A 27,168-nucleotide genomic window follows, 5' to 3' on the forward strand; every position below is an offset into this window, starting at 1 on the left:
TTTGTTTATTCAAAAGTATACACAATGAAACTTCCAAGTGTTTTAGTCTCGGGAAAGAGGTAAAAAAATAAATGTAAAAATGTATCCATGTTGTTTGATGGTCCATAATAATTATGGACATTCCTGTAGAGAAAGTTAACGCAATATAATCCGTAATGTAACGAGCGCGGGTGGTTGGTACAATAATCATTATGCACAAATACACGGCTATTATTTACTAAACGAGAGAACAGAAACGAACAATGTTCAAAACTGAACACGATAATATGTGGGAAGCTGAGAACCATAAAAATGTAAATTGATACTTTATACAACTGGAGGTAAAATTCACTTATTTCATCAGTTCAAAACAATACTTTTTTTAAGTTAATAAATACATTAATCATGATTACGGCCATGTTAAAAATTGTGAAAAAACTTTCTATGAGAAACATCATTTAATAATCTTTCGAAACATATTGTAGGTATGTTCTTTACCTGCTCGTGAAATAAGAAAAATAAATATTTGTTTAACTATGTAGGTCTGTAATGTAAATTGAACTCGAATCCAAGCTAGTTATTAATTACTCAAAGCAAAGGAATAAACTGTGGACTGAATTAATTGTTTAATTTCTACGCACGTAAGTACTTCTTGGGGGATTGAATGTGAAAAAAAATTCAAAATATTTGTAATAATTCATTAATGAATCATAGTAACGCATCGTAACGTGTTTCAGACGTGTTGACATTTAAAGAGACTCTTAAATATAATTGTAGTTATTTAAGTACGGCAGGAGTTTAATTGGGTGTTATTCAAGAAATCCAAAGGTCAATGGTTTTAAGTAGATCTGTCTTGGTCCGAAGTGAAAGGAGCCGTTTATCCTGAACTAAATACATACGAAAGTTGCAAAACAGTTGTGATTCTACCTGAATAAAGATTCAATAGTCCTTGAGACGGGGGGTCATCTTTATTCGGTAAGCTGAAGGTTTAACCGTAAATGGACTGCCCTAGGGTATTATTGTGTTGAATGCAGAGAAAAAACTGCTTAAAAATAATTTGTGTGAAATAAGATAAATGGTAATTAAAAACATTCCAAAGATATTAATAACCGAGCTCAAACTGTAACTAATGAGACATTGTTCTCTGATGTTTTGTCTGATGAATACGCCTTTATTTTAGCTTTTTTTAATAATTGGAGACATTCTGCTGAATGTTTCTTATTTTTTTTATCCTTTTCTTTCTCTCTCTTTTTCATTTCATCTCAAATTTATTTAACTCAGAACTCAAGCATATCTGAAATTACCCACTAGCTATCGGTAATCTTAAAATCATTTCGCATAGTTCGTCCTTGTTTTTTCAGCCTCCAAAAGGTTTGAAACCATTTTATATGCTATACTTGGAAATTGACCAATTATCAGATATATCATCACTTGTAAAACAAAAAATGTTCAACTCATCGAAATATTTAAAAAAAAAGTAAATATATAACTCTACAACAATTGCATTAATTGTTACTCGTGTGTATCTAAAAAAACATATCATATAATAATTCATCCCTGCGGCAAACGGAATCGCTAAATCAGATTTTGTTAGAAACGTAATTTTTATAAAATTGGTTTATTGCAGTTTTTAAATTGGCAATCGAAGCGAAAAATACCTTTTTTTCATTAGCTCCACACAAGAGGCCCTGAAGAAAATAATTTCTCTCATGGCCTATGTCATCTTTGGGGAGGCTGTGTGGAGGGATTTTTAAGGAAAGAAAGGAGAGGAAGATCTGGGAAGGAAAATAATATGAGAGGTGCATAGGAATCTGGGGATCAGTGTGAATTCATCCCTTTCACCGAAAGAGAGTCCGTCTGGACAGGCAAAACGTCTCCTTTAAGTTGAGGCTTGTTGAGGGCCTTAACCAGTCTCTCTTATCCGACCCGCCGTGCAGTAGGTGGACAAATGCATCCGCCACCAAGACCTAGACAAACCTCACCCCATGAACCCCGGAATCCCTGAAAAGTCACCAAACGTTGCGGACTACTTGGGATATCCTATGAATGGGTGTTAATAAATGGTTCCCGGGGTGAAAGTACTAATATACGCCTCCCAAGTTGAAAATATGTATGTAGAATTCAGGTCTAAATTAAAAACTTACCTTTTTAAGCTGTCGTATCCTTAAATTAAATATACCAATCCTAAGAGAAAGTCCAGTTATATTCAATTTTTCAATTAAGTCCTAAATCCTGTATCTAAATTTCGCCAATAAACAATTAGATAATGTTAATTAAGTGTTAATCTCAAGTGACCTATCAGGTAAGTATTGAACTGTATATTTTCTCCATAAATAGTTAAGTAATAACATAGACCACTGTACAAATGTATTATCAGTTTGTACAGCGCCCTTGAGGTGTTTTTGCACAAAAACGGCGCTATACAAGTCATCCAAGTATTATTATTATTATTATAGGATTTCTGTTATTGTAAACATATAAACTCATTTATATGGGCACCTACTTACATGTTAGTCACTAGGTACTAGGAATCTTCAACATCCGGAATTGATGTGTTTTGCAAATTTCAATAAAAAGATAATTATTTTCTGAAAGCAAATAATAATTAAAATTGTGATTATGTTTATAAAATCATCGTTTGTTTCTTGGATTTCTATAATTTACCAATAAAACCACATAAATGATTTCTCGATAAATGATCCAGTGACCTCAAAAGTTGACATGTGGTTGCAGGCTTCGCCAAAGAAGCATATAAACGACAATATTCCACTTAATAACCACCTTTCGTCTTAAATGTTTGACCAACAGAAAATAGTAATGCAAATGCTATTATAATTAACATCAGTCTTAATTTCTACCACTTAATATTTTAATAAATTAGAGGACGTATAGTATTATCATGAAATGGGATCTCGGACACCTAATAATTTAAGCAAATATTTTCAATCTGCGATGGAAATATTTTAACTGGGAAACTTTTTTTAAAACAAACCTTTTTAAAGCACACTAGACTAAGTGCAATCAGTTTTATTTGATTTGAGGGATTTCATCCCTGTGCAAGTGCGTGTTAGACAACATAAAAAAATTGACCAATGACTTTATGGTTTGAACCATAAACATTTTGTTAGTGGTTATAGCCCCCGCACACCCAATTTATAACAAGTTTCTCGTTAACTCCTTAAGTTTTTAAATTCCAAAAGAAATATATGTAATTTTTTAAGATAATATCTATACATTTGTTATGCCAAAACCATAATTATATGAAATTCCTTCGATAGAAAAAAATCGCAAAGTACGATCCGAAAATTATTAAAAACACCTTTTGTTCTGTTATCTAATATGTTGTAGGCATGAAAAAAATCACAGTGTATCTTTAAATGCAACTAAAGCATTTGTCAAAGCATTTCAAACGAGTTGTGTTTTATTACATATTTTCACCATTTTCGCATAATTATAATCGTTTTTTTAACATTAGCGCGCTCCCTCTAACATTCGTATTCACATATTTCCCTTCAAACCATCTTAGAATGATTACTAATTACTTGATACCCTCGTAGAACTCAATGAGATGTAATAATAATAATCATTATATTTGGATGATTTTTAAAGCGCCATTTTTGTGCAAAATCACCCCATGGGTGCTGTACAAATATATAATACATTTCTACAATGATCTATGTTATTACTAACTAAATATGCAGATAATATAGAGTACCATACTTACCTGGTAGGTCACTTGAAATTAACTCTGTTTCATTGTTTATTAGCGAAATTTGGATACGGTTCGTACGCGCACACTTTCCGGTATTTATTTTTTGATAATGTATATATATGTTCTTGAGGGTGTTTAGAAAAGGAAAAGCAAATTTTATGCTGGGCGGTACAACAATACAAGGTTTTTATCAGAATTCACTTTCCTAAAGAAATTACATATAATTTTGTTAAGTTTTGATTGTGTGTGCACAAAATGTGCATTAAATATTTCAATAACTAACATTTCACATACAGTACAAGCGATTGAGAAACTCTGCTCGGATGAGGTAAAAAAGCTTTGTTTCTTGAGGGCCCGGGTAGTAAAATATTGAGCTTCTCAGTACAGAAGATACTATAAATACAGCGCGTTACAAATTCTCCTGATTCAATCTGTTTCTTCGCATTGTACTGATAGCTGTTTTTATTTTCTCTCATTCACAGTACAACGCAATGATGAAGAAATCTCTGGTAAGCGATTTTTATTGCAAGGATTTCTGTGGGTTGTGTAAAATACTGCATATTAAACTGACTCTGCAATCTCTCAATCGTTAATAAATTATTATGTATTTGACATAATGTACCCCTAGTGTGACAGGGTAAAACAAACTTTGTTTGAAGAATTTATTATTGAACTCTTGCCTCGTTTGTTTAACGAAGTCATTATTTTGCATTTAATTATTTTAAAAATATATTTATATATTGAAATTGTTTTTATTTTTTATAGATCCTTTTGGTGTTCTGCTTTATGGTCTTCTCTAAGGCTCAAGATGATGGGAGATATAGACCAGAGTCCTCCAATTCCGGAAGGTTGGTTTTGTTATAATAGTGAAAAGAAAATAGAGCCTTAGTGTTTTAATTACTGAAATACCGCAATACTTAATTGCTACTGTAATTGACTTCTCAAAATTACTTAGAATCAACAAATATATGCATATTGTGTTGGGCAAAAGCATAAAAATAATATAATTTACAATCTCGATTATTTTTGTAATTGATTTTTCATTTTTAATGTGAAGTACAACCAAATATAACCACAATTTAATAGTGTTGCAACTATGTCGTGCAAAGTTCAAGGAGCAACAAATTATCAAAATTTAAACAACGCTGTTGGAAAAATATCTACAACTTAATTGTTTTAATGTCATAATCCAAATATGGCTATAGAATTCCACCAAGAATATAATAATGGTTTGAAAAAATATCTAATATTCCAAAATATAATAAAAGCCAGCGGACACCGCTGCATCAAAATACATTGCGGTATAACCTATATGGAAGTGCGTATACGTGTGGACGTAACATTTTAGGGCAACTGTTTATTCGATATGTTTGAATTTTGAAATAGTCACCCAACTGTCACCGTGACCAAAGCCTCTCATGTGCGCTTAGTTAAGTTAATACACTTAGGACGGGTTGTTTCACAGAATTTGAACAATTCGTCAAATTGCTATGTTAATTTTCAAGTTCTGTGAAGGTTATATTCAAGTTCTGTTATTATTTTAGATTTTTTAAACAACTGGCCCGTTATGATATAATAACAGAACATGAATTGAACCTTTACAGAACTTGAAAATCAACTTTGAAATTTTATTAATTGGTAAAATTCTTTACCCATTCTTATTAAATGAATGTTTATAAATATGTCATTGATCCTTTCGGCGCTGGTTCTCTTCAAGACCCATTTTCATACCTTCCTATCCACAAAAAGACCCTCCAAGCAGCATCTCCAAAGATGACAAAAGGTCCTGGAGTTTATGTAAGAAAAAAATAACAAAAAATAATCACTATTTCAGATACACCGGTGACAACGGCAGGTATGTTCACGTGGGTGACGGTGACAGGGGGCGCTACTCGGGGGGCTCGCAATATGTGGAGCGCTACAGGGGCTCCAACGACCAGGATGGAAAATACAGGCCTGACCTCTCTGGATTATACGAGTAAGAGCTCTCTGGATTATATGCTGTTACGTTCTGGTTATATGGTGGCACCATTTGCCGTAGTGGAATCAAAAACTAGCGATGTTAACGCATTTTTAAAAAACAAATTTGTTGTATTTCTTCATTTTGCCGTGGTTAATATAAAGAGATGAAATGTTGGTCATTAAAAAGGGTATGTAAGCATTATGTATTAATGAGAAAGAAGCAAGGAGAGTACCTATGTCAAGACAGGTGTGTTACGTTCCATCCTTTGTGAGAGTTATGTCACAAACCTATATTCATTTTAAAGCAATAATCTTGCATTAAAGATTGTGTTTTTGAAAGCAAAAATTGCTTTTTGATATACGTTCTCACAATATTTTTTACGAAGTCCTAGTAAATTGATTTACTCCCTTACCTACTAATAAAGTGTGTTACCATTTACTCTTCATTGATGGTTGTTTATCAGATGTGTTACACATTGTGTTACCTGTAGGACGTCATTCTCCATATGTCAACGTTAAGAGTCGAAGGGTATTGCTCTTGACTAGCAAATTCCGGCGTGCCAAAATAAATTTTATTTTATCACTTTGTGTTTTTTCATAAATTACTAATTAAAAATAATATAAAGGATATTTGTGACACGCCAGAGTGAAAGATACTCCCAGTATCGCCCTGGTGTAAGACCAGCATTCGGAATTTGGCCGTGTTGGGTGATTAGATATACATAGCCAGGTACTTCCGCACCTTTCTCTTTGCCATCTCATTTTTCTACCAACTACCTTCAGCCTCATAACATACCCCAATGGGGGATGCCATAGTCTCACTGGCTCCAGACGGTTGGGAGCAGTCGGGACTCTTAAAAAAATTTAGTAAAATAGTACGTAAAATAGTTTATTAGTAATTTTAAATATATTTATCGTCCAACGGCTTAGCAAATTTTGTATCGACAATCAGTAATTCTCAATATAAAAATCATTTTTGTTCAAACCTACTCGTAGTATATTTTCTTTAAACTTCCTTTGTGAATAATCTTGTTGAAAAAGTTACCTACACGAACATGTGATTATTTTTATTTTTCCAGTGGAAACAATGGTCAGCCAGGAGGAAAATATTTCGGAGAGCAACAACCGGTTGCAAAACCTGTCAATGTAGTACCCGTATTTAAGTCGACTCCAAAGCCAACACCCAAACCTCAAGTCTACACCCAAAAACCAGAAATTCACATCGACGAGTCCGGCTTCAAAATCATTCGTCAGGAAGACGACGTCTACCCCGACGGATACCACTACCTCTACGAAACGGAGAACAAGATCCTGGCCGAGGAGTCAGGAAGAGTTGAGAAGATCAGCGACACGGAGGATGGTCTGCGGTCCAAAGGATTCTACGAATACATAGGTCCTGATGGAGTCTTGTACCGAGTCGACTATACTGCTGATGAGAATGGTTTCCAGCCCAGTGGCGCTCATATCCCCAAGTAGAATTAAAAGTGTTCGTTTACTGTCGGTGACTATTTACTATTTATATTTGGCTTTGTTTTCTTTGATGTTTTGTACCTGCCGCTAATTTATACTATTTGACTACTACATATATTGTTACAATTGACTCTGTTCAAATGTTACCTATCTTTACTTTTAACTATGCTTTATAAATAATATAGCATGTAAATAAACGAAAATATTTAGTTTTTATACTAATTGTTTTGTATAATTTGATTGTTTTAATGATTCATCACCTTCATTCTCCTCACAGCCATATTATTCATTTTTCTTAATTTTTTTAGATTTAGCTTTCCATAACAAAAACAAAAATATCATAATTATTTTTATCATGAAAAAAAATTGCGAGACTCTTGGAAAAAATACGATCGTTTACAAAAATTATATCCTTCATCGTTTTGTTTTAGAACGTTTTAAAACCAGAACAATTTAACATGTCACAACACGTCCTTGCTGAATTTAAAGATCAATACAATTAAATTTCAAAACGTATTATTATTGGTTGACCGGTTATATAACGAGTGTCTGTCCGTTTGTTACATAATTTATTCAAATTTTTAATCTTCTTCGATTACACATATGTCCTGATGATACACACTGTCATGCTGCCCGAAACGTTGACTAAAGAAGGAGGTAGCGCAACACAGCATAATAACCCAAAAATAAATTATCTCGATGGAAAAAGTTCATTAAGGAATATCCAAGCTGGTTATTCTACCTAACCTCACAGTCCGCATATAGATATACCGCAACAATAATAATATGTATTCCTATTAGTGAATAACATGCATTGTACCTACTTATATTTTTTGTTAATAATCGAAAAATAATCTTACCAAAACCGAAAATAAATACTTCCTTTGGACTAGTTTCGTGGTCGAAGACCACAACAGGACCTTACATAAAGCTTTGTGTTTTGTTAATTTTACTTCAATACAATAATAATACACGTCATTTACTTAACAGGCAACCCTGTTTTTAAATAGTAAAATATTCATAAGTAAATAATTGACGCCACAATAAAATTGTATCTTTAATATCTTAATATGAGCTGCTGATATGTAACCTTTAAGTAAGCAATGCTGTATTTATATTAACTTCAATAATACCACATTCCGTAAATCTAATCCACGATAAGTCTTTGTTATTATTGCATCCAGCTTTGTTCATTTATTAAGTTTAATGGAGCTTATAAAATTTCACGTAGTTATTGTAGGTTTATTATTGTTACGTGCATATATTATGACAGCGGTAACAAATAATAATAATATTTATTTTTCGGAATAACTTTAGTGAGTAAAACCTCAAATTGTAATATTTAAATATTGAAGACAATATTAGTGATTTCTAAACCAAAATCTGAAACAGAAAAATCAGTAAAGGAAACGGTCACATCTGGGACTCGAACCCAGGACCCTTGTCTTTCCGTGACAGTGCTCTACCAATGTTAGTAGTTCTTGTTCGAATTATGATACAGTTAAAAGTGACCGAGGGGAATAGGGTCCCATTAGCTCAGTTGGTAGAGCACTGTCACGGAAAGACAAGAATCCTGGGTTCGAGTCCCAGATGTGACCGTTTCCTTTTCTGATTTTTCTGTTTCAGATTTTCGTTTAGAAATCACTAATATTGTCTTCAATATTTTAATAATAATAATCTTTGGATGAATTGTATAGTGCCGTTTTTGTGAAAAATCTCCTCAAGGGCGCTGTGCAAATAAGTCATATATTTCTGGCCTACTGATTGCATCCATCGGTTTGTCGAACAATAATACAACACTATACGTCCAATGAGTTTGACCAGTGAAAATGCTGTTGCATTAGAATGTACATATATTATTATTTATTTATAAGCGATAGATGGCGCTAGTCATAAAGCTTACTGCAAAGTCCGTCAGATGTCGCTAGAATGTAACAAGTACTTGTGAGATGATATTGACAGGGAACAAGCTTCTCGAACCAGAGAATTACCAACCCTCGGGTAATGAACAGTGTAGCTAAATCCAGACCTATTTATTGTAACTTAAATAAACACAATTATAAGAAGAACCTTTTACTTTTTACAAAGAGTTACCAATACCAAAATCTGCAGTAACAAGTAAAATTATATATAGGACCATACTTACCTGGAGGTCTCTTGAGATACACTATTTATTGTTCATTGGAGAAATTTAGATACAGTTCTCACGCAGAGGACATACTTTGGAACACACGTAATTGGAAATGCTTTTATTTAATTAATATAATATAAGTTCACGTTCTTTAATGAGTGTGTTTAGAAAAGGAAAAGCCAATTTGGGCAAAAGCATGATGAGAGGTAATAATACAAGGATATGATTAGAATATCTTTCTAAATGTAGTTCGTCCCTCGGTATGAGACAGATTAAAGACGTTAATCCGATGAGAAAAGTGTGATTAGGATCTCGTATTATAGGCAATATAAGAATGTTACTCTGCGGTAGGTGTATTTAATTTGAGGGAATGGGAGCTTGAAATGTAAGTTATTAGTTTGGGCCTACATTCTTTTTGGCTTCGGGCTTGTTATGTATCTTAGCTCCGGAGAGAATTTATTAAAAGCCTTAGGCCCAGATACACCGAAAGCGCGATTTCCAAACTAAGTATTTGGCATGCGCTTAGGTTCCATCAGTCTGACTATAGCTGATATCGTTGCTGATGTAAGAGTTGCCTCCCTCGTACTAGTATTTTTCGGGACGCATATTGTACCTACGGTTGACTTTTGTGTACACAAAAACCTAAAGATTAAAAAGTAAATTTTCACATGTACTAAACGCTATGGATACACATAATTACAATAAAATAACTTTGTTTTTTAATACCACGTCTGAATTAATTAAAATGTGAGCTTTGAGTGCTTATTATTATTTTTAAAACTGCCGTTAATATGATTCGATATTATGAAGTTTATATGAAAGAGCAAACCTATCAGCGATAGGATAAGATTATTTAATTAAGAAACGATTTGTCGAAAATTCTGTGTAATGCAGCTGCAGAAATTTAAATCCCCACATTACAAAAAAATGTTTTTCTTCTTTTATTTCGCTTTATAATTTTCCTCATTATGTATTTTTAATTATTAAAAAAACAGTTTTATGTTTTTTCATTTCTTCAGATTTTGACCACTAAAAAGTGATTTTGTTCTATTTATAACATTTAAAAAATAGTTCGTTCGTTAGTTCTATCTTTGGCCGCTTTTAATATACATGGTTCACCTCACAAGAGTGCCCCTGCTGTAAACAAGGGGACTATATCGCGACCCGGTTCAGCAGCTTTATGGGGAAGGTAAAGGCAGGGGCTAAAGGTGAAAATGAAGGTGAATGGTGATATGAAGGAGGAAAAAAAGATGTCGGTAGCTCGTTCCACATGCCAGCCGACCTACCGAAAATGAATCGGAGAAACGAACCGTTCTCATGAAGCCGATATCAACTACTGTGAACGGGTATTCCGTTCATGTCCTTCGAGTTTCACGAACGTACTATGGATGTGAATTATAATGACTTGATAATATTAACCTGAAAATTTAAAAGTTTGTTGTTATTAGTGCCAGGAGTGTTTAGAACTATTCAAATGGTAGAAGAAGTCGGAGACGCCCGAGGAATACATAACGCAATACCTCTGCACCGTAATGAGATACGTAGTTGAATTAAAGTCGAAGTAATGTAGTTTTTTTAACGGTAACATTGTGGTATACAGTAGTGAATGGTTGAATAAGTCGGAGACGCCCGAGGAATACATAACGCAATACCTCTGCACCGTAATGAGATACGTAGTTGAATTAAAGTCGAAGTAATGTAGTTTTTTTAACGGTAACATTGTGGTATACAGTAGTGAATGGTTGAAGAAGTCGGAGACGCCCGAGGAATACATAACGCAATACCTCTGCACCGTAATGAGATACGTAGTTGAATTAAAGTCGAAGTAATGTAGTTTTTTTAACGGTAAAATTGTGGTATACAGTAGTGAATGGTTGAAGAAGTCGGAGACGCCCGAGGAATACATAACGCAATACCTCTGCACCGTAATGAGATACTTAGTTGAATTAAAGTCGAAGTAATGTAGTTTTTTTAACGGTAAAATTGTGGTATACAGTAGTGAATGGTTGAAGAAGTCTGAGGCGTCCGAGAAAGACATTAGAAATAGTTAAGGCGATGCCATACGTATTAATGCAAAATCATGTGTTTTTGGTTTGAAAATTTGGTCGACTAGAAATGTTTCAGATGCTTTAATTAAATACTGCGAGTAGAATACATCATGTCCTTTGAAATTATCGAGTATTTTTTAGATAAGTCTTTTTATAAGCCCAGAAAAAAATAGTGTAAAGGCCTATGAAAACTGCTTTACAGTTCAAAATCTACTTACGAACCAATTTTCGGTTATGATTTTATTGTATAATGTGGCAAATTAAGTTATTTATAAAATGATCGAAAAAAATTTAAATATTTATGCCTGAACATCCACAAAATAAAATAAAAGGCACTTTTTGGCCATGTTTTTTTCATGCATAAATCAAAACAGGCGGATGGTGTTAGGCGGGAATTTAAACCTTATCGCCATCTACGTAAGGGTTGTTATTGATAGCGGCTGAATTTAAATTATTACACGACCTTGTGCATCGCCTTAAACGAACCTCTAGTTTACTATAAAATTGATGTGTTTTCTCTGACCTGGTAAAAACCCTTGAACGATGAGTTCTGTCTACATGAATATTCCACCGAATATTCTGAACGCAACTAATAAAAAATCGCAACCCCATTTTTGTCATCCGTAATTGTGCTTTTAAATAATTAAGTTCTACATCAAATCTTTTATTGCATGAGGCTTCTTTCACTAGGACTGAGGTTTTTATTAACATTTAATAAAGATAATTAGTTTTGCAAGTGTAATTAATTTTACATACCATTTAATTCGTCCGCTTCTGAGACTTTTATGTCAGAATGTAAGTTGTTAGAAGTCGATCATCTAAATAAAATATTTCTATAAAATGATAAAATCGGAGTTGAAAAAGTGTTTTAATTTAATTTCATTTTTAACATCAGATCCCAATGAACACGTGCCGAGCTTATTATTTACAATATAAGTTTCAAGGGCACAGGTCATATTATTCTCTGGAAAATTACAAATAACATATTTATTAAAAAATTATTGTTTAAATAGTATGATGTTTTTAATAAATTATTATGTAATGGAATTTTACATATTACATTTTATAACATTCATTATCTTAGTACAGTGTTGTTCAACAAAATTTTTACGAAAGATGAATACAAAAAATCGATTGAAATATTTGTAGGTTTGTTTGTTTTTAATCATTATTTAATATATATTTTTAACATAATGTGAATATTTTTCCAAAATAGCTAAACCTGAATTCAAATGAATGTTATGTTTGTTTTGTTCATAACAACTTTAGCCCAGTTAGATATCTAAAAAGACGTAGGTACTTGTTTGTCATTCCTTTTTAATATATTTTTTTCATAATGATTGTAACTTTAAATGTATTGTATACTGTGCATTTTACTTTAAAAAACATTTATAAATAGCTACTTATCAACTAACCACCCCGTAATCTTACGATTAATGTTTTATTCTAGAACAGTTCCATTCAATAAAACGTTTCATTGTAAATAATCAAGCAAAGGTTCTCAACAGACAATTTGTCTATTTTACGGATTATATATATGTTAATAAAATAACATATTTTATCAGTTTAATTAGAGACTTATGATAGTATAACCTAGGAAGGGTTGTTTCACAGAATTCTAACAGTTCATCAAATTACAAATTAGAATTCAAGTTCTGTAAAAGTTCTATTAATATATCACGGGTATTGATTGTTTCACAGTAATTAGATAATACAGAACTTGAAAATTAACTGTGAAATTTAAGCAATTCATCTGCTATCAAAGTTACTATTCAAGTTCTGTTTTAGTTTTGTTATTATTTTGTTATGTGTCAGATTTTTCACAGAACTTGGATAGTAGCAGAACTTGAATAGGACTTTCACAGAACTTGAATATCAACTGTGGAATTTGATAATTTGTTAAACTTTCAGAGTTAAATTCATGTTCTGTGAAAGTTCTACTTAAGTTTTTGTTATTATTTCATTATGGGCCGATTGTTTTAACTCTCCCTTAATAAATCTACTATTATACTCGTATAATAACTCCACAACATTTTTTTAAAGTTTAAATTTTTACCTAACCACCAGCAGGTCTCTGAAAGAATCTTGTTTTTGTTCTTCTATCCTTATTATGAATTTATAATTAACTTTTGCAAACACATAACAAAGAATAATATATTCTCCTATCAATTTTTTTTGTTAAAATACTGGCAGGAAAGCAAAGCAAAGCAAATTTCATAAAACTATGGCTATCCGAGGGTATTCGTTTCAGTGGGAAACATAACTTTCTTTTATAATTTAAATTTTGTTTTAAATTTTTTTTTTGATAAACAAGAATTGCTAAATAAATTGTTTTGAAACAGTGATCGTTGCTAGGAAAAACATTGTAACAAATAAAATGAAGTAAAATATGGAGCTTCCCAGGTACATTGGTAATATAAATACGAGACGAAGTGTATACAATATCAATCTCACATCAGCATTGAATTTAGAGTTTCAGTATTTCTTATCGAAGCAAAATGAAATTCTTGGTAAGTGTACTTTTTTTCATGAAAACAAATAACATTAATATAAAAACACTTGAAGTGATTACACACAGTGAACTTAAAAAATAAATAAATATCTGTACTGTAAAGTACAATACACTGTCAAATTTTATTTTTATTTGAATTTAATTTTATATGTGATGTTTTAGATCTTTTTCGTCTTCTTCGTGGCGGCAGCTGTGTTCATCACGGAAGGCGCTGTGGTGAAAATGGAAACTGTGGACAGAGTTAAGAGGGCTGCGGACTTTGGCAGGTTCGGATTATCTTATTTTACTGAATAGTCAACAGAAGAAAGAGATTCGAAATAACAAAATTGATGTGTTAATCTATCTATATAAATGAAAAACTTAAATGTTCGTTAGCTCAAAATCTTAAATTTCCTAAAGTTCTCCACCGATTGATTTGAAATTTTGACACAACGTTGAATTCAATAATTGCACCATATTTTATAAATGTAACTTGTGACAGGTAAACACATGCTTTTTCGAAAAACAACGTAATCTGTTAGATAAACATGCTTTTTTTAAAAGACCGCCATCTGTTTCACGTATCTGCACAGACAGACTGAGCAACAGTAAAGCGTGGCGGGGTTCAGCTAGTTAACTAATATTTGCTAACAATGAATTAAAATTTCCCTATTCTTATAATTAATCGGACCGTGTGTATACTTGAAAATACATAGATGCATATAAATAAAAATTCGTTAGGTAGTTTTCGTTTTTCGATTGCTGGTATAGCTGGCTTTTGCACGTTATTTTTTTTAATGAATTTTAGATATTAGTTCAGGTGGTGGCCATTTTTATATTTTTAAGATGATTTTTTCGTTTAATCTCGATCGTTCTTTTTCCAGTTTTTTGTGATGTTTGTGTTGAAGGTGATTTTTCAATGTTTGATTTTGAAGTTATTTTTAAAAATATAATAAAATGTTATATTTTTTGCATAAGATTTGTCATTTGAGACCTAACGTTCGTTCAAATAAAAGGATTCATCAAGCATCAAATATTTTCTACCACTGCCAATTTTCATTCAGGTCGTGTGAAAGAGTGAAACCGAATAGTCTCAATTGCTCCCAACGGTCTGGAGCCAGTGACACTGTGATATCTCCATCTCGTTTATGTTTTGAGGCTGAAAGTAGTGAGGAGGGGAAGGTGATGGGGAATAAGAAAGTGGGGAGGTAACTGGCTGTTCAAATCTGGTCACCAAACGCAGCCAAAGCCATTTCAATTAACGTCTTAATTATGAATGATGAACTTACACCAGGGCAATACTGAGGGTATCTTCCACTCTGGGTTGTGCCGCCAATATACTATATATTTTTTTTAAATTAGTAAATTGTGAAATAAAATTACGCGGATAAAATTTACTTGCGCACGCTGGGATTTGAGAGCATTACCCTCTTGACTACGGAGATTGTCAAAGAGGCGTCGGCGAAGGGTTTAACACCATTCAAAAGTTTTTCTCAATTGGCTTTAAATATTTTTATAGTTGAGATCTAAATAGTCTGGTACTTTGCAAACTTTTGTCTTTCACGACAATTAAAATAGTAGCACGGTAACTAATGAAAAAAATTACAAAGTTTGCATTTTTTCCAGATTTGACGACACTGACGGGAGGTTTTACCGCCCGACTGGAGAGTACATGAGAGCATACATACCTTACGCCACTCGATTCTCAGGGTAAGTATCTACTAAAAGAAAATTCAAGTAGGCACCTACTCACACATTTATGAAAAAATGCTATTGAAATATAACCCTTTTCATCAAAGGTTTTTTTAAACTTTACTTCAGTTACACCCCCACCACCGGTTTCGGTGATTATTACCGTGGAACCTTCTACACTGATGGAAGGGCAGAGCGTCGCTTCGGAAACAGGGATGACGACTACAGAGGAACTGACGACAGGTTCTACTTCAGGGACAGAACCTTCTACTAAGGGTTAGATTTTTTCTTTAACTTTTATGATAACAAGATGAATATGAATCTGCGAGAATTTTTACAATAATTTTAGTATTGAAACTTAATTTTAGTTACTATACTTATTGCCCACTTGAAGTAAAAGTGTACATATTTTTCATAGGGGAATAACGGGAAATCTCGAATTGTATTTTTTAATAATTGAAGACAATATTAACGACTCTTAAACGAAAGACATGAAACAAAAAAGAGAGAAAACGATTCAGTCGCATCTAGGTATTGCACCCAGGACCTCTTCCTTGTCGGATAAGTGCTCTAGAGCCTTGTAGAAAAGTCAATAGATGTCGCTACAGTACGATACAGTTAAACGTTACTTCCCCGGAAAGAAAGAGTTCCTGGCTTCAATTCCTTGATACGACTATATCTTTTCTGATTTATGTCTTTCGTTTGACAGTCTTTAATATTGTCTTCAATGATCAAGAGCATAGAATTCAAAACATCAACATTTTGCTGATTAAATTGGGCCAAAGCATTTGATTTGGCTAATCTGTTTTCACATAATTATTTTCAGAAAAAATGCTGAACATCACCGGAGAAAATGATTTGGAAACATTTTTATTCACTTCCGACCTGGCCATGGACCTATAAATATGAATATGTTTTTTGGTGTCTTCTTAATTTTTTTTCTTTTATAAATTTAAGTGCGAATAAAATATGATTACCAGATGAATAGTGAAGTATTTTTTAAAACCACGTTCAACTTTATGTATTTATAGATTTGAGAAATATTTATTTTCAAGGATGGTTAATACTAACTGAACAAAAACCCTCCCAACCACTGTTTTAGATATCCCCACTCCACTACATCATTTATATCTTCACTTCATGAAAATGAAATGGCTAACTTAAACTGATACTTTTTATAGGATGGTTCCTACTTTGCTAAAAAAAAAAAAATAATTGTCATAGATAGAATGATGTTTTTTTGGAAAAATGTTTAAATTTATTTTATAAAATAAAAACACTTATAAATTATTTTTTGGTTTAGAAGGTAGGTAGGTATTTATTTATTTATTTGTATCATTAATGCCTTTTGGTTTTTACATAATATAACTTCTAGGGACATATGCTATAACATGAAATTAGAATTGCGTATGTAATAATGATTAATAAATAAAATAAATATAAGTGAATATGTGTAAATAAAACAGGAAACTGAAATCCTGTTATTTAAGTACTTAGTACAAATCTTATGATTCCAGAGCAAAATTTTGGTTTTGATTCATTAAATAAGAGAATGATGTTAGTGAAATGTTAACGAATAAGAGAATGATGTTAGTGAAATGTTAACGAATGCTCGATTTTTTTCATTCTCACGCATTACTCTGCACTGGAATGAAATGCGGAGTCAAATTAAAATCTAAACTATTTACCTTTCAACGGTAAATATACTTCAACCTCTTTGACCTCTGAGGTCACCGCAGGCTACAAAAGGTTAAATAAACGTTAAAAAAAACTATTTTTCTGGGAATAAAATAAGAACATCGCCTTCATATCTCAGCAGTCGAACAAATTCAAATATAGAACTCATTAAACATTGGTTGGCCTGATTTTATTCTGTTTGATTTTATTCTGTCGTAGTTCATGAGTTTTTGTATTTGAGAAGTATTTTTAGCTATTGATTGGCAGAAAAATACGGAGTCGCCCGAGAAAGAAATGGCACGATCAAGTGAATCAAATAATTATGTACAGTAAACTGAGGCGTATATGATGAAGAAGAAAATGGATGTAAGGAGAATTTATTACGTGAATGATAGAAGAAGTCGGGGACGAACGAGAAAAACATAAATTTGGGACGTAAATATATATATATATAGATACCTACTTGATGAGTCTAGTTTCTGTCGCCGTGCAGCTCGCACGGCCAGAAATTTCGATAAACTCAGTATCCACAAATCACAGTGATACCCAGTTTAACATATTGTTGTTGCAAAAATAAAGCAGACTGGCTGCGTTTAGTCACCAGACAGCCCGCAAAAAAATAACTCATTATGGACCGAAGTGTCCAATCATTAATTGACACAATTAAAATTGAAATAGGAAAATGCTCATCTGTCAAAGAGGCAAAACAAAGTAGTAAAATAGAACAAGATATACATCAGCTAGAGGAAATATGGTGCAATTAAAAACTTCAACTACAAGAAAAAATAATTGAGCTACAAAATAAACTTATATTAAATGAAGAAACACATTCAGAAAAAATTGAAAATAATTTAAAGGAAAAAAAGGAATCAATTAATACTACGTACAACAAGTCAACCTTCTCAATACCTATACCAGAGGCCAAATACTCATTAATAATTACTAATACAACGTCCGATGATATTCGAGACATGATAGTTAAAAAAATTAAAACATCGTATTTGGGGATTGCAGTAAATGGAGTTCAAAAAGCATCAAATAAGAAACTAATCATCTCTTGCCCCAAAAAGGATCACGCAAAAAAAAACTAACAGAAGAAATAAATATGGTCTTCAAAAATAATATGATCGCGAAAGAATTAGAAAAAAAAAATCCTTAACTATTCATCAGAAACCTACCTGTCGACCTATCAGAAGAAGAAATAATAGAATCATTAAAAACCCAAAATGATGGAATTATAATCATCATGGATGAAAATCCAAAAAACTCAGTTAAATTAGTAACAATGCTTAAACCAAAAGGACAAAACAATCTTACAAACTATATAGTCGAAACAAGTGAAAAACTTAGGAAATATCTCATATCTAAAGAGAAAAATAATATTGGATACCACAGAGTGCGGGTGGAGGATGCTAATCCAATAATGCAATGCTTCCATTGCCTGAGATTTGGTCATTCAGCTGTCAACTGCTTTAATAAGGACAATTGCCTGCACTGCGCCATGGACCATCCTCGGAAAGACTGTCCCAATAAAAACAAAGAAGAGAAATGCAAAAATTGTGATTTCCAAAACAACACTTTCAAGTCAACAAACGATACAAATCATAAAGCAAATAGCAAAAATTGTACGTATTTAAAAAAAATTATGACTATTGCCCAAGGGCGTATAAATTATGAATAGGTATGTACCTACTTTAACATTCTAAGGACGGGTTGTTTCGGAGAACTTGAACAATTCTTCAAATTTCAAAGTTAATTTTCAAGTTCTGTGAAAGATATTTTTAAGTTTTGTTTTTATTTCAGTTCTGTCAAGCAACTAGCCTATAATGATATAATAACAGAATTAGAATAGGACTTTCACAGAACCCGTAAATGAACGTTGAAATTTGATGAATTGTTCAAATTCTCCGAAACAACCCGTCCTTAATAACTAACTTTAAAATTCTTAACAAGATTAAAAACTCAATACCAAAATTTATATTTTTGTTTCAAATACGTTTGTTTTCTGACTTTTCACACTTTTCTGACTTTTCACACAATTTAGCTATAAATATTAAAACTTTAAAACAATTGAGAAACATTTTAATGTTATTAATCTACCATCGAAGAGATAACGATTTATCAGTAATATCCAAAAAATATTTAATTAACTGTTTCTGTAAAATTTTAAGACAAAACAAAGCATTAAAATATTAGCCTACTCTCAAAGTGTTAATGTTTGTAAAATATTATTTATACAAAACAAAATTAATATACTACATAGTATGTATCATCTTTATAATATCATCACTAGTAATATAATGCTAAGTTGTTCAATATTGTCACCAAAACTATTTCAAGTCAACCTTGATATTATCCGTGTACATATGCTGCTAATTTATAGTTTGTCATCAAAATCAAATTCATTTTTGACAATTAGTTATAACAATATTATTTCCTTATTTCTTTAAAAATGAATAATTTCTTCACTGAGGAATTAGATAAAACCCTTAATATTTCGGAATATATTTGTAATACTTTAAAAGATTCTAATAAAATCGTGGATAAAATAACAAATTCATTCTCTGTACTCCATTTAAATATCAGATCAATGAAACCAAATTTCAATAAATTTTCACTCTCAATTAATTTACTAAATCATAAACCGGACGTTATAGTTTTAGCTGAAGCATTCACCAACGTATACAATAAATTTTGCATACCAGAATATACCTACTTCGCAACATCTTGTGCTATTAATAGAAATAGTGGTATTGTTGTATTTGTTAAATCTTACTATTCAAACATCGCAGTGGAAGAAGTACCTATGCAGCGAGTTAATTGCTTAGATATTAATCTAAATGTAAATAAAACGTGTTTTAATATTATTGCAATTTACCGAACACACGGATCAAACGAGTACACATTTATGGATGAATTGAGAAGCATTATCTTATAAAAATCACTAAACCATCATAAATTAAGCCTAAAAATAAAAACAGAAACATGGCGTTCCGTATTAGAATCAACATGTGCTGAAACATGCGCAAATATTTTTGATAATATACTATGCAATTATATTACAGCATCAACAGATATTAAAACTACAATACAATACAAATAAAATCAAAATTCAAAACAAAAAAAAATGATGGATTTCACATGGCTTAATCGTGTCTATTAGAAAAAAAGAAGAGTTATATCGCTTGACAAAGAAATTTCCCTTAGATAAAAAAATATACATAGATTATAAAAAAATTAGGAACAAATTAACCTGTTTACTAAAAACACCTAAAGAAAACTTTTACAAAAATGAAATTGATGTGGCTAAACAAAATGTAAAACATATATGGAAAACAATAAATGAAATAAATAGTAGAAAAAACAAAAAAACTCAAATTAAAAAAAATAATATCGGAAAAAATTCTATTAATGCCCTAATGGAACCGACAAAATGTGCTAATGCCTTCAATAAATATTTCGCTAACGTCGGACAAAATTTAGCTACACGGATCGATGAAAATTATAAAATAGATAATTTCGAAAAGGACTGTCACAAACAAAATAATCTGTCAGTTTTCAAACCGGTAACAACAGATGACATAACAAAATATTATTAGTGAATTAAAAGGTGCATCTGCACCAGGGTTTGCTGGAGTCACAGTAGAAATATTGAAAAATTATAATGAATTATTAATTCCAATTACACACGTTATAAATATTAGTTTAAATAGTGGAATATTCCCCTCCGTTTATAAAAAATCTATTGTAACACCCGTTTTTAAATCTGGCAGCCCTGAAGAAATATCAAATTATCGACCCATATCTCTTGTCTCAAACATTGCAAAAATTTTCGAAAAGATCGTAAAAAAGCAACTTTTATACTATATTGAAAATAATAAAATAATTATTCCTAGCCAATTTGGATTTAGAGAGAAACTAGGCACTCATGATGCCATTGCAGAACTAACTTCAACTATATACCGTGCATTAGATAAAAAAAAATGCCTTGGCATTTTCATTGATTTACGTAAGGCTTTTGATAGTATCTCCCATACAAAACAAATTAATAAATTAAATGATATCGGTATTATTGGTAAGGTAAGGTATTGGCTGCAAAGCTATCTAACTCAAAGAAACCAAAAAGTAAAATTAAATAACTCACTTAGCGTAGATGAAACTTTAGAATTTGGAATTCCCCAAGGGACTGTTATTGGACCAATTTTATTTATAATTTACTTTAACAATATGTTTAAATTATCACTTAATGGTAAACTTATATCCTTTGCTGACGACACTGCAATAATTATCGAAAAAAAGACATAGAACGAAATTACCAATGAAGCGAATCAGGATATGAAGGTTATAAAAAATTGGTTCGATGGCAATTTAGTATCACTCAACACAGAAAAAACATATTGTATTCCTTTCACTCTACAAGAAGATGTGCCAAATAACCTAATTAACATAACAATTCATTCTAAAAATTGTGTAAATGACGGTACATGTAATACGGACTGCGCGAAACTAAATCATAAATCCAATATAAAATATCTTGGTATCTTAATAGATAAAAATGTTAAATGGAAATACCATATTAATCTCACTGTTGAAAGAATACGAAAACTTATCTTTATTTTCTATAATATACGAAATATTTTAAATAATAAAACTATCAAAATTGTCTATTATGCATTAATTCAGTCCTTATTGCAGTACGGGATTATTGGGTGGGGAGGGGCTTTTAAGGCTTCTTTACAGCCCATAATTACAATTCAAAGAATAATTATAAAAATCATCCTTAGAAAACCATATGACTCCCCTACTTTAGAGATATTTCAGGAATTTAATGTACCATCTATCACAGAATTGTATAAGAGAATCGCCTTATATCAAATTTATAAAGAATATTTTATTTATAAAATTCACCCCTCAGATAGCATAAGCAAAAGATTCAAAACTAATGGCTTAATAGCCATTCCTATGCTTAGAACGACCACGGCTCAGCACCACTATTCGTATTTAGGTGTGAGATGGTACAATATATTATTGTCCAAAAATAAAATTAGTGTAACCGAAACTGTGAATTATGAACAATTCAAAAAGTTAATTAAGTCCCTCAAATTGGATAATGATTTATTGTACCCCTAATTTTCTTACACTTACTCAATGTGTAAAAAATATATATTAATTTGATTGTCTTTAAAAAAAATTATTTTTCTAAATTTTTCTTGATATATTGTACCCTTAATTTCCTCACGCTTACTTAATCTGTAAAAAGATGTATTATTTTAATTATCTTTTAAACACAATTTTCTAATTTGTGTACCTATGTTAATATTATGTTTGTATTTATTTCAAAAGTTTTTGATTATTGTTTAAAAAATCATTAGAACTAAATTTAAAGACTCCTCCCATAAACACGAGCTCCTGGAGCTCAACTTATGGAGAAATAGAATAATAACGAAAAAATTATTAATATAAGTCTGCATATTGTTATCATGTTAAATAATAAATAAAAAATAAAAAAATAAACGGTTCATTATTTATTCAAATTTAGGTGCCTACTGATTAAGAACACATATTATGAAAATTAAAAAGTACCTGTATGTAATATAAATATCGTAAGTTTCGTTCCAATTTCAACGAGCTGCTTTTGTTCATTATATCTACCAACTATTTCGGGTTTTTTTTTCACAATCAAAAAACAGTTGTACTGCAAATTCGGTTTCTTGTCGGCTCCCTTTTCAAAATATAATAACTTTGTATTTGATGTAAAATTAGTGTTACATTGACAAAATTTGTGGTTTTAGTATTTCAAATAAATTCTCAGCAACTAAAAATGCGTGAAATTGTGCATATGCAGGCGGGGCAGTGCGGTAACCAAATTGGTGCTAAGGTTATTGAAATATCTTTCGTTCTTGAAACACAATCCCTTTTACCAATAAAGTATCTTTAATTTTACACAACTGATGTCCAACCATGTACCCGACATTAATGCTCGTTTGTTTAAGTATGCCACAAGCAGAGAACATTTTCGCAGAAATTTGATCTTATTTTGAACAGCGTTCTTTTTTAATTAATTAATTCAATAAACTCATGCAAATTCTTGTTTTCACGGTATTTGGGAGGCGGGTATGGGCACCGCCGCCCCGGGAATCATTTATTGGATAACCAACACCTCTGCCATATGTCTACCCAAGTAGTTCGCAACGTTTGGTTACTTAGCAGGGGTGGCCGGGTTAATGAGGTGAGGTTTGTCCAGATCCTGACGGCAGATGCCCACTTACTGCATGGGCAGGCCGTATCGGGAGACGCTGGTTGAGGGGGACCATTTGACCTCTCCAATAGGACTCTATCGATCCATTGCCCTGTACCACAGAGGGAGAAATGGATCGGTACCTCCTGGATACACCGAAACCTAGATTCCTACCCACCCCTCATACATTTTTCCTTCCCATAATTTCCTCTCCTTCCTGTCCTTAAAAAATCCCTCCACACAGCATCCCCACAGATGACATAGGCCATGAGGGAAATCTTTTTCCTCGGGGCCTTCAGTGTGGATCTAATGTAAAAAAATGAAATGAACTTAATTATATATTTATTTGTTCAACAGTTTTGGGAGGTGATATCTGATGAGCACGGCATTGAACCAACAGGCACCTACAGCGGAGACTCTGACTTGCAGCTCGAGCGCATAAACGTCTACTACAATGAAGCCATCGCCGGAAAATACGTCTCTAGAGCCGTCCTCGTCGATCTAGAGCCTGGCACTATGGACTCAGTGAGATCTGGGCCGTTCGGGCAAATCTTCCGCCCAGATAACTTTGTATTCGGCCAGTCTGGAGCTGGTAACAACTGGGCAAAAGGACACTACACTGAAGGTGCAGAGTTGGTTGATTCCGTGCTCGATGTCGTACGCAAAGAAGCTGAAGGCTGCGACTGTCTTCAAGGCTTCCAAATGACTCACTCCCTAGGCGGTGGCACCGGCGCTGGTCTAGGGACATTACTCATCTCCAAGATCAGAGAAGAATACCCTGATCGTATTATGAATACCTTCAGTGTTGTCCCATCCCCTAAAGTATCTGATACTGTTGTAGAACCGTACAATGCAACTCTGTCAGTCCATCAGCTGGTGGAAAATACTGATGAATGTTTCTGCATTGACAACGAAGCTCTGTACGATATTTGCTTCAGAACTCTGAAGCTTGCAACTCCCACTTATGGAGATTTGAACCATCTGGTTTCAGCGACCATGTCTGGCGTAACTACCTGCCTGCGCTTTCCTGGACAGCTGAATGCAGATTTGAGGAAGCTGGCCGTGAACATGGTACCTTTCCCCCGACTTCATTTCTTCATCCCCGGGTTCGTTCCTTTGACTTCTCGTGGAAGCCAGCAGTACCGCGCATTGACAGTGCCCGAGTTAACCCAGCAAATGTTTGATGCCAAGAACATGATGGCGGCTTGCGACCCTCGTCACGGTCGCTACCTCACCGTGGCAGCCATTTTCCGAGGCAGAATGTCCATGAAGGAAGTAGATGAACAGATGCTCAATATTCAGAACAAGAATTCTTCTTACTTCGCTGAATGGATTCCCAATAATGTGAAGACCGCAGTTTGCGATATCCCGCCAAGGGGATTGAAGATGTCGGCAACGTTCATCGGGAACTCCACTGCGATTCAAGAGCTCTTCAAGAGGGTTTCGGAGCAGTTCACAGCCATGTTCAGGCGCAAGGCTTTCCTGCATTGGTACACCGGGGAAGGTATGGACGAGATGGAATTCACAGAGGCGGAGAGTAACATGAATGATCTGGTTTCAGAGTACCAACAGTACCAGGAGGCCAGCGCTGAAGAGGAGGGTGAATTCGATGAAGAAGAAGAAGGCGGAGAAGATTGAAACTCTATTAGTAATACTCTTTGAGTGGATCATTTATCTACTTAATACTTCTCATTCGTTAATATAATCACGATTTTTTTGGTACTGCAAACTTAAATCTTTTTTTTTTACACACCCATTGGTCACATTGTGCTTGATTAGAAAGAGCTTCCCTCACCCGCGAAGATGAAATTGTTATCTTATGTTTGAAAACTTTAAATCTCATGTATTTGTTTCTGACAAAATAAATAGTGCAAATATTTGATGTCGTTTTTCTTTTTTTTTATTTATTGTTATTAAGTTTAATTTGTAGAACTCCATTTTATTTTTTTATTTTTTTATATATACAATAATATTATTATTGGGTTTATAAAAACAGTTTATTTTTAAACAAGTTCTGCTGTGTAATTATCGTTTTTCTTTATCAAATTTAAAATTGTTTGGTTGATAATAATTCGAGTGATCTTCGACTCACCCAAAATGTCTGTTTTTTTAAACGGCGCGCGTTGTGACTTCCGAAGACTGAGCAACATAAAACTAAAAATAATTATCATTAATCGAGTTGTTTCTTAGGTTAGGTTCTTTTTCTTCTTGTATGATGTTTTATTTTATTTATTTGGCTGTTAGAAATAACGAGTTTCTAAACGTTCTGAATAATGTTAATCTAATGTAAATACCAGTTCCAGCGAGAAATCTTGCGTGACGTCATCGTTCTAGTAACTTATGTTACTTACTTCTGACGGCCGGCATAGTCCAGTGGTAACGCATTGGACTACCATTCCGAAGGTCGCGGGTTCGAACCCGGCGTGCGCAAATAAATTTTATTTGATTAATTTGTGTTATTTCACAATTAATTAATTAAAATAATATATAGTATATTTGCGGCACGTTCCAGAGTGGAAGATACTACCAGTATCGCCCTGGTGTAAGACCACCATTCAGAATTGAAACGTTGCTCCAAATGGCTTTAGCCGTGTTTAGTGACTAGATCTGAATAGCCAGGTACTTCCCCACCTTCCTCTTTCCCTTCCCCACTTACCTTCAGCCTCACAACATCCCCCAATTGGGGATGCCATAGTCTCACTGGCTCCAGACGGGAGCAGTTGGGACTCTTGTTAGGTATTCATTATAAAAAAAAAATGTATTTCTTGTCTTCAAACAAGACGCATGAAAAGGAAGAGGACGAACGTCGATGACGTCCGTACGAACTCTAGCTGGGACTATTTTAAACAAATTTAAGTCGCGTTAGAAGTAGGGTATAAGTAGGCATTTATTTAAAAATGTGCTTTTGAAATTAGCCTATATTATTATGTTGCCTTGATGATTATTATGACCTTGATTATGGTCAGTGTATTTCTTGTATAATTACATATAGTACACTATTAATTCATTGTATAACTATTTGTATTTTTATCGACCAAACATAGAGAGACCTAGTTTTTAGGTTAGTACGAACAAATTTTTAACCCTTTGGAATACCGATTTTAATTCCAGATGATAAAATGAAAACTCCGCGAAAATAATTGTTGGCTGAATAATTATCCCCACACACTGTTTTAAGTAGAGCCCGACGGATTAAGGGAGGTCTCCTTAATATTCCTAAAAAAACATGAACAATATCAAAATAAATCAGGCTTAACGGCAGCAGCTTTGGAAATGTCATGTGTCCTTATTTATGAAGTACTTTTCTCACGTTGTATTTTCCAGTGTAATTAAATGGAAGCGATTTCTAGCAACTGAGCCTCGCTGCCAGATGACAAAGTCCCAAATAAACCAAAAGACGTTTAAGTTTCATAAATTTCATTTGAAATGTGGAGTGATTATTTAATTAACCCGTGATTATTGAGTATCATCTTAAGAAAAATTGTGTTGCAATGGAAACAAAGGTGAAGAACACAGCATAAACTATGCATGGAAAAATCACATTAAATTATTCCTAATATGTGGGCTAGAGCTATATAATTAGAGGCGCTATTACGTATTAATCACTCGTCGAAATGTGGTCCGCCATTAGAACGCGATAAGGGGTGCGTGTAGATCGGATTCCATAGTTTTTGTTAGAGCGGTCTGAGAGTTGGAGGTCACTTGGAGGAACCTATTTTTTGGGTTCATGTTCATGTACCTTTTTGCGAATAAATATTATTGAAAAGT

General features: G+C 32.9%; 2 protein-coding genes across 2 annotated transcripts; both read left to right on the forward strand.

The window, feature by feature from the left end:
• Positions 1-4,140: 4,140 nt before the first annotated feature.
• On the forward strand, positions 4,141-7,268 carry Cpr49Ab (Cuticular protein 49Ab). Its single transcript, XM_089638418.1, has 4 exons — positions 4,141-4,200; positions 4,457-4,539; positions 5,526-5,669; positions 6,733-7,268. The coding sequence occupies exons 1-4, from the start codon at positions 4,183-4,185 to the stop codon at positions 7,127-7,129; spliced, it is 642 nt and encodes a 213-aa protein (XP_089494544.1). The 5' UTR covers positions 4,141-4,182; the 3' UTR covers positions 7,130-7,268.
• Positions 7,269-22,983: 15,715 nt separating this feature from the next.
• LOC149426760 (tubulin beta chain-like) lies at positions 22,984-25,038 on the forward strand. The gene is made up of 2 exons (XM_089633073.1): positions 22,984-23,040; positions 23,758-25,038. Exons 1-2 carry the CDS (start codon positions 22,984-22,986, stop codon positions 25,036-25,038), a joined length of 1,338 nt encoding a protein of 445 aa, XP_089489199.1.
• The last annotated feature ends 2,130 nt before the right edge of the window (positions 25,039-27,168 follow it).

Source organism: Hesperophylax consimilis, chromosome 1 (assembly GCF_061612785.1).
Source record: "Hesperophylax consimilis isolate HC1 chromosome 1, BYU_Hcon_1.0, whole genome shotgun sequence".
Lineage (NCBI taxonomy): Eukaryota > Metazoa > Arthropoda > Insecta > Trichoptera > Limnephilidae > Hesperophylax > Hesperophylax consimilis.

What these genes read in the sequence shown, in the direction of transcription:
- Cpr49Ab (XM_089638418.1), top strand. An exon ending in GAGTCCTCCAATTCCGGAAG is followed by an intron (nt 4,540 to 5,525) that starts GTTGGTTTTGTT and finishes TCACTATTTCAG; the next exon opens with ATACACCGGTGACAACGGCA. An exon ending in GACCTCTCTGGATTATACGA is followed by an intron (nt 5,670 to 6,732) that starts GTAAGAGCTCTC and finishes TTATTTTTCCAG; the next exon opens with TGGAAACAATGGTCAGCCAG.
- LOC149426760 (XM_089633073.1), top strand. Translation starts at nt 22,984, where the DNA reads ATGCGTGAAATTGTGCATATGCAGGCGGGGCAGTGCGGTAACCAAATT. An exon ending in GTAACCAAATTGGTGCTAAG is followed by an intron (nt 23,041 to 23,757) that starts GTTATTGAAATA and finishes TTTGTTCAACAG; the next exon opens with TTTTGGGAGGTGATATCTGA.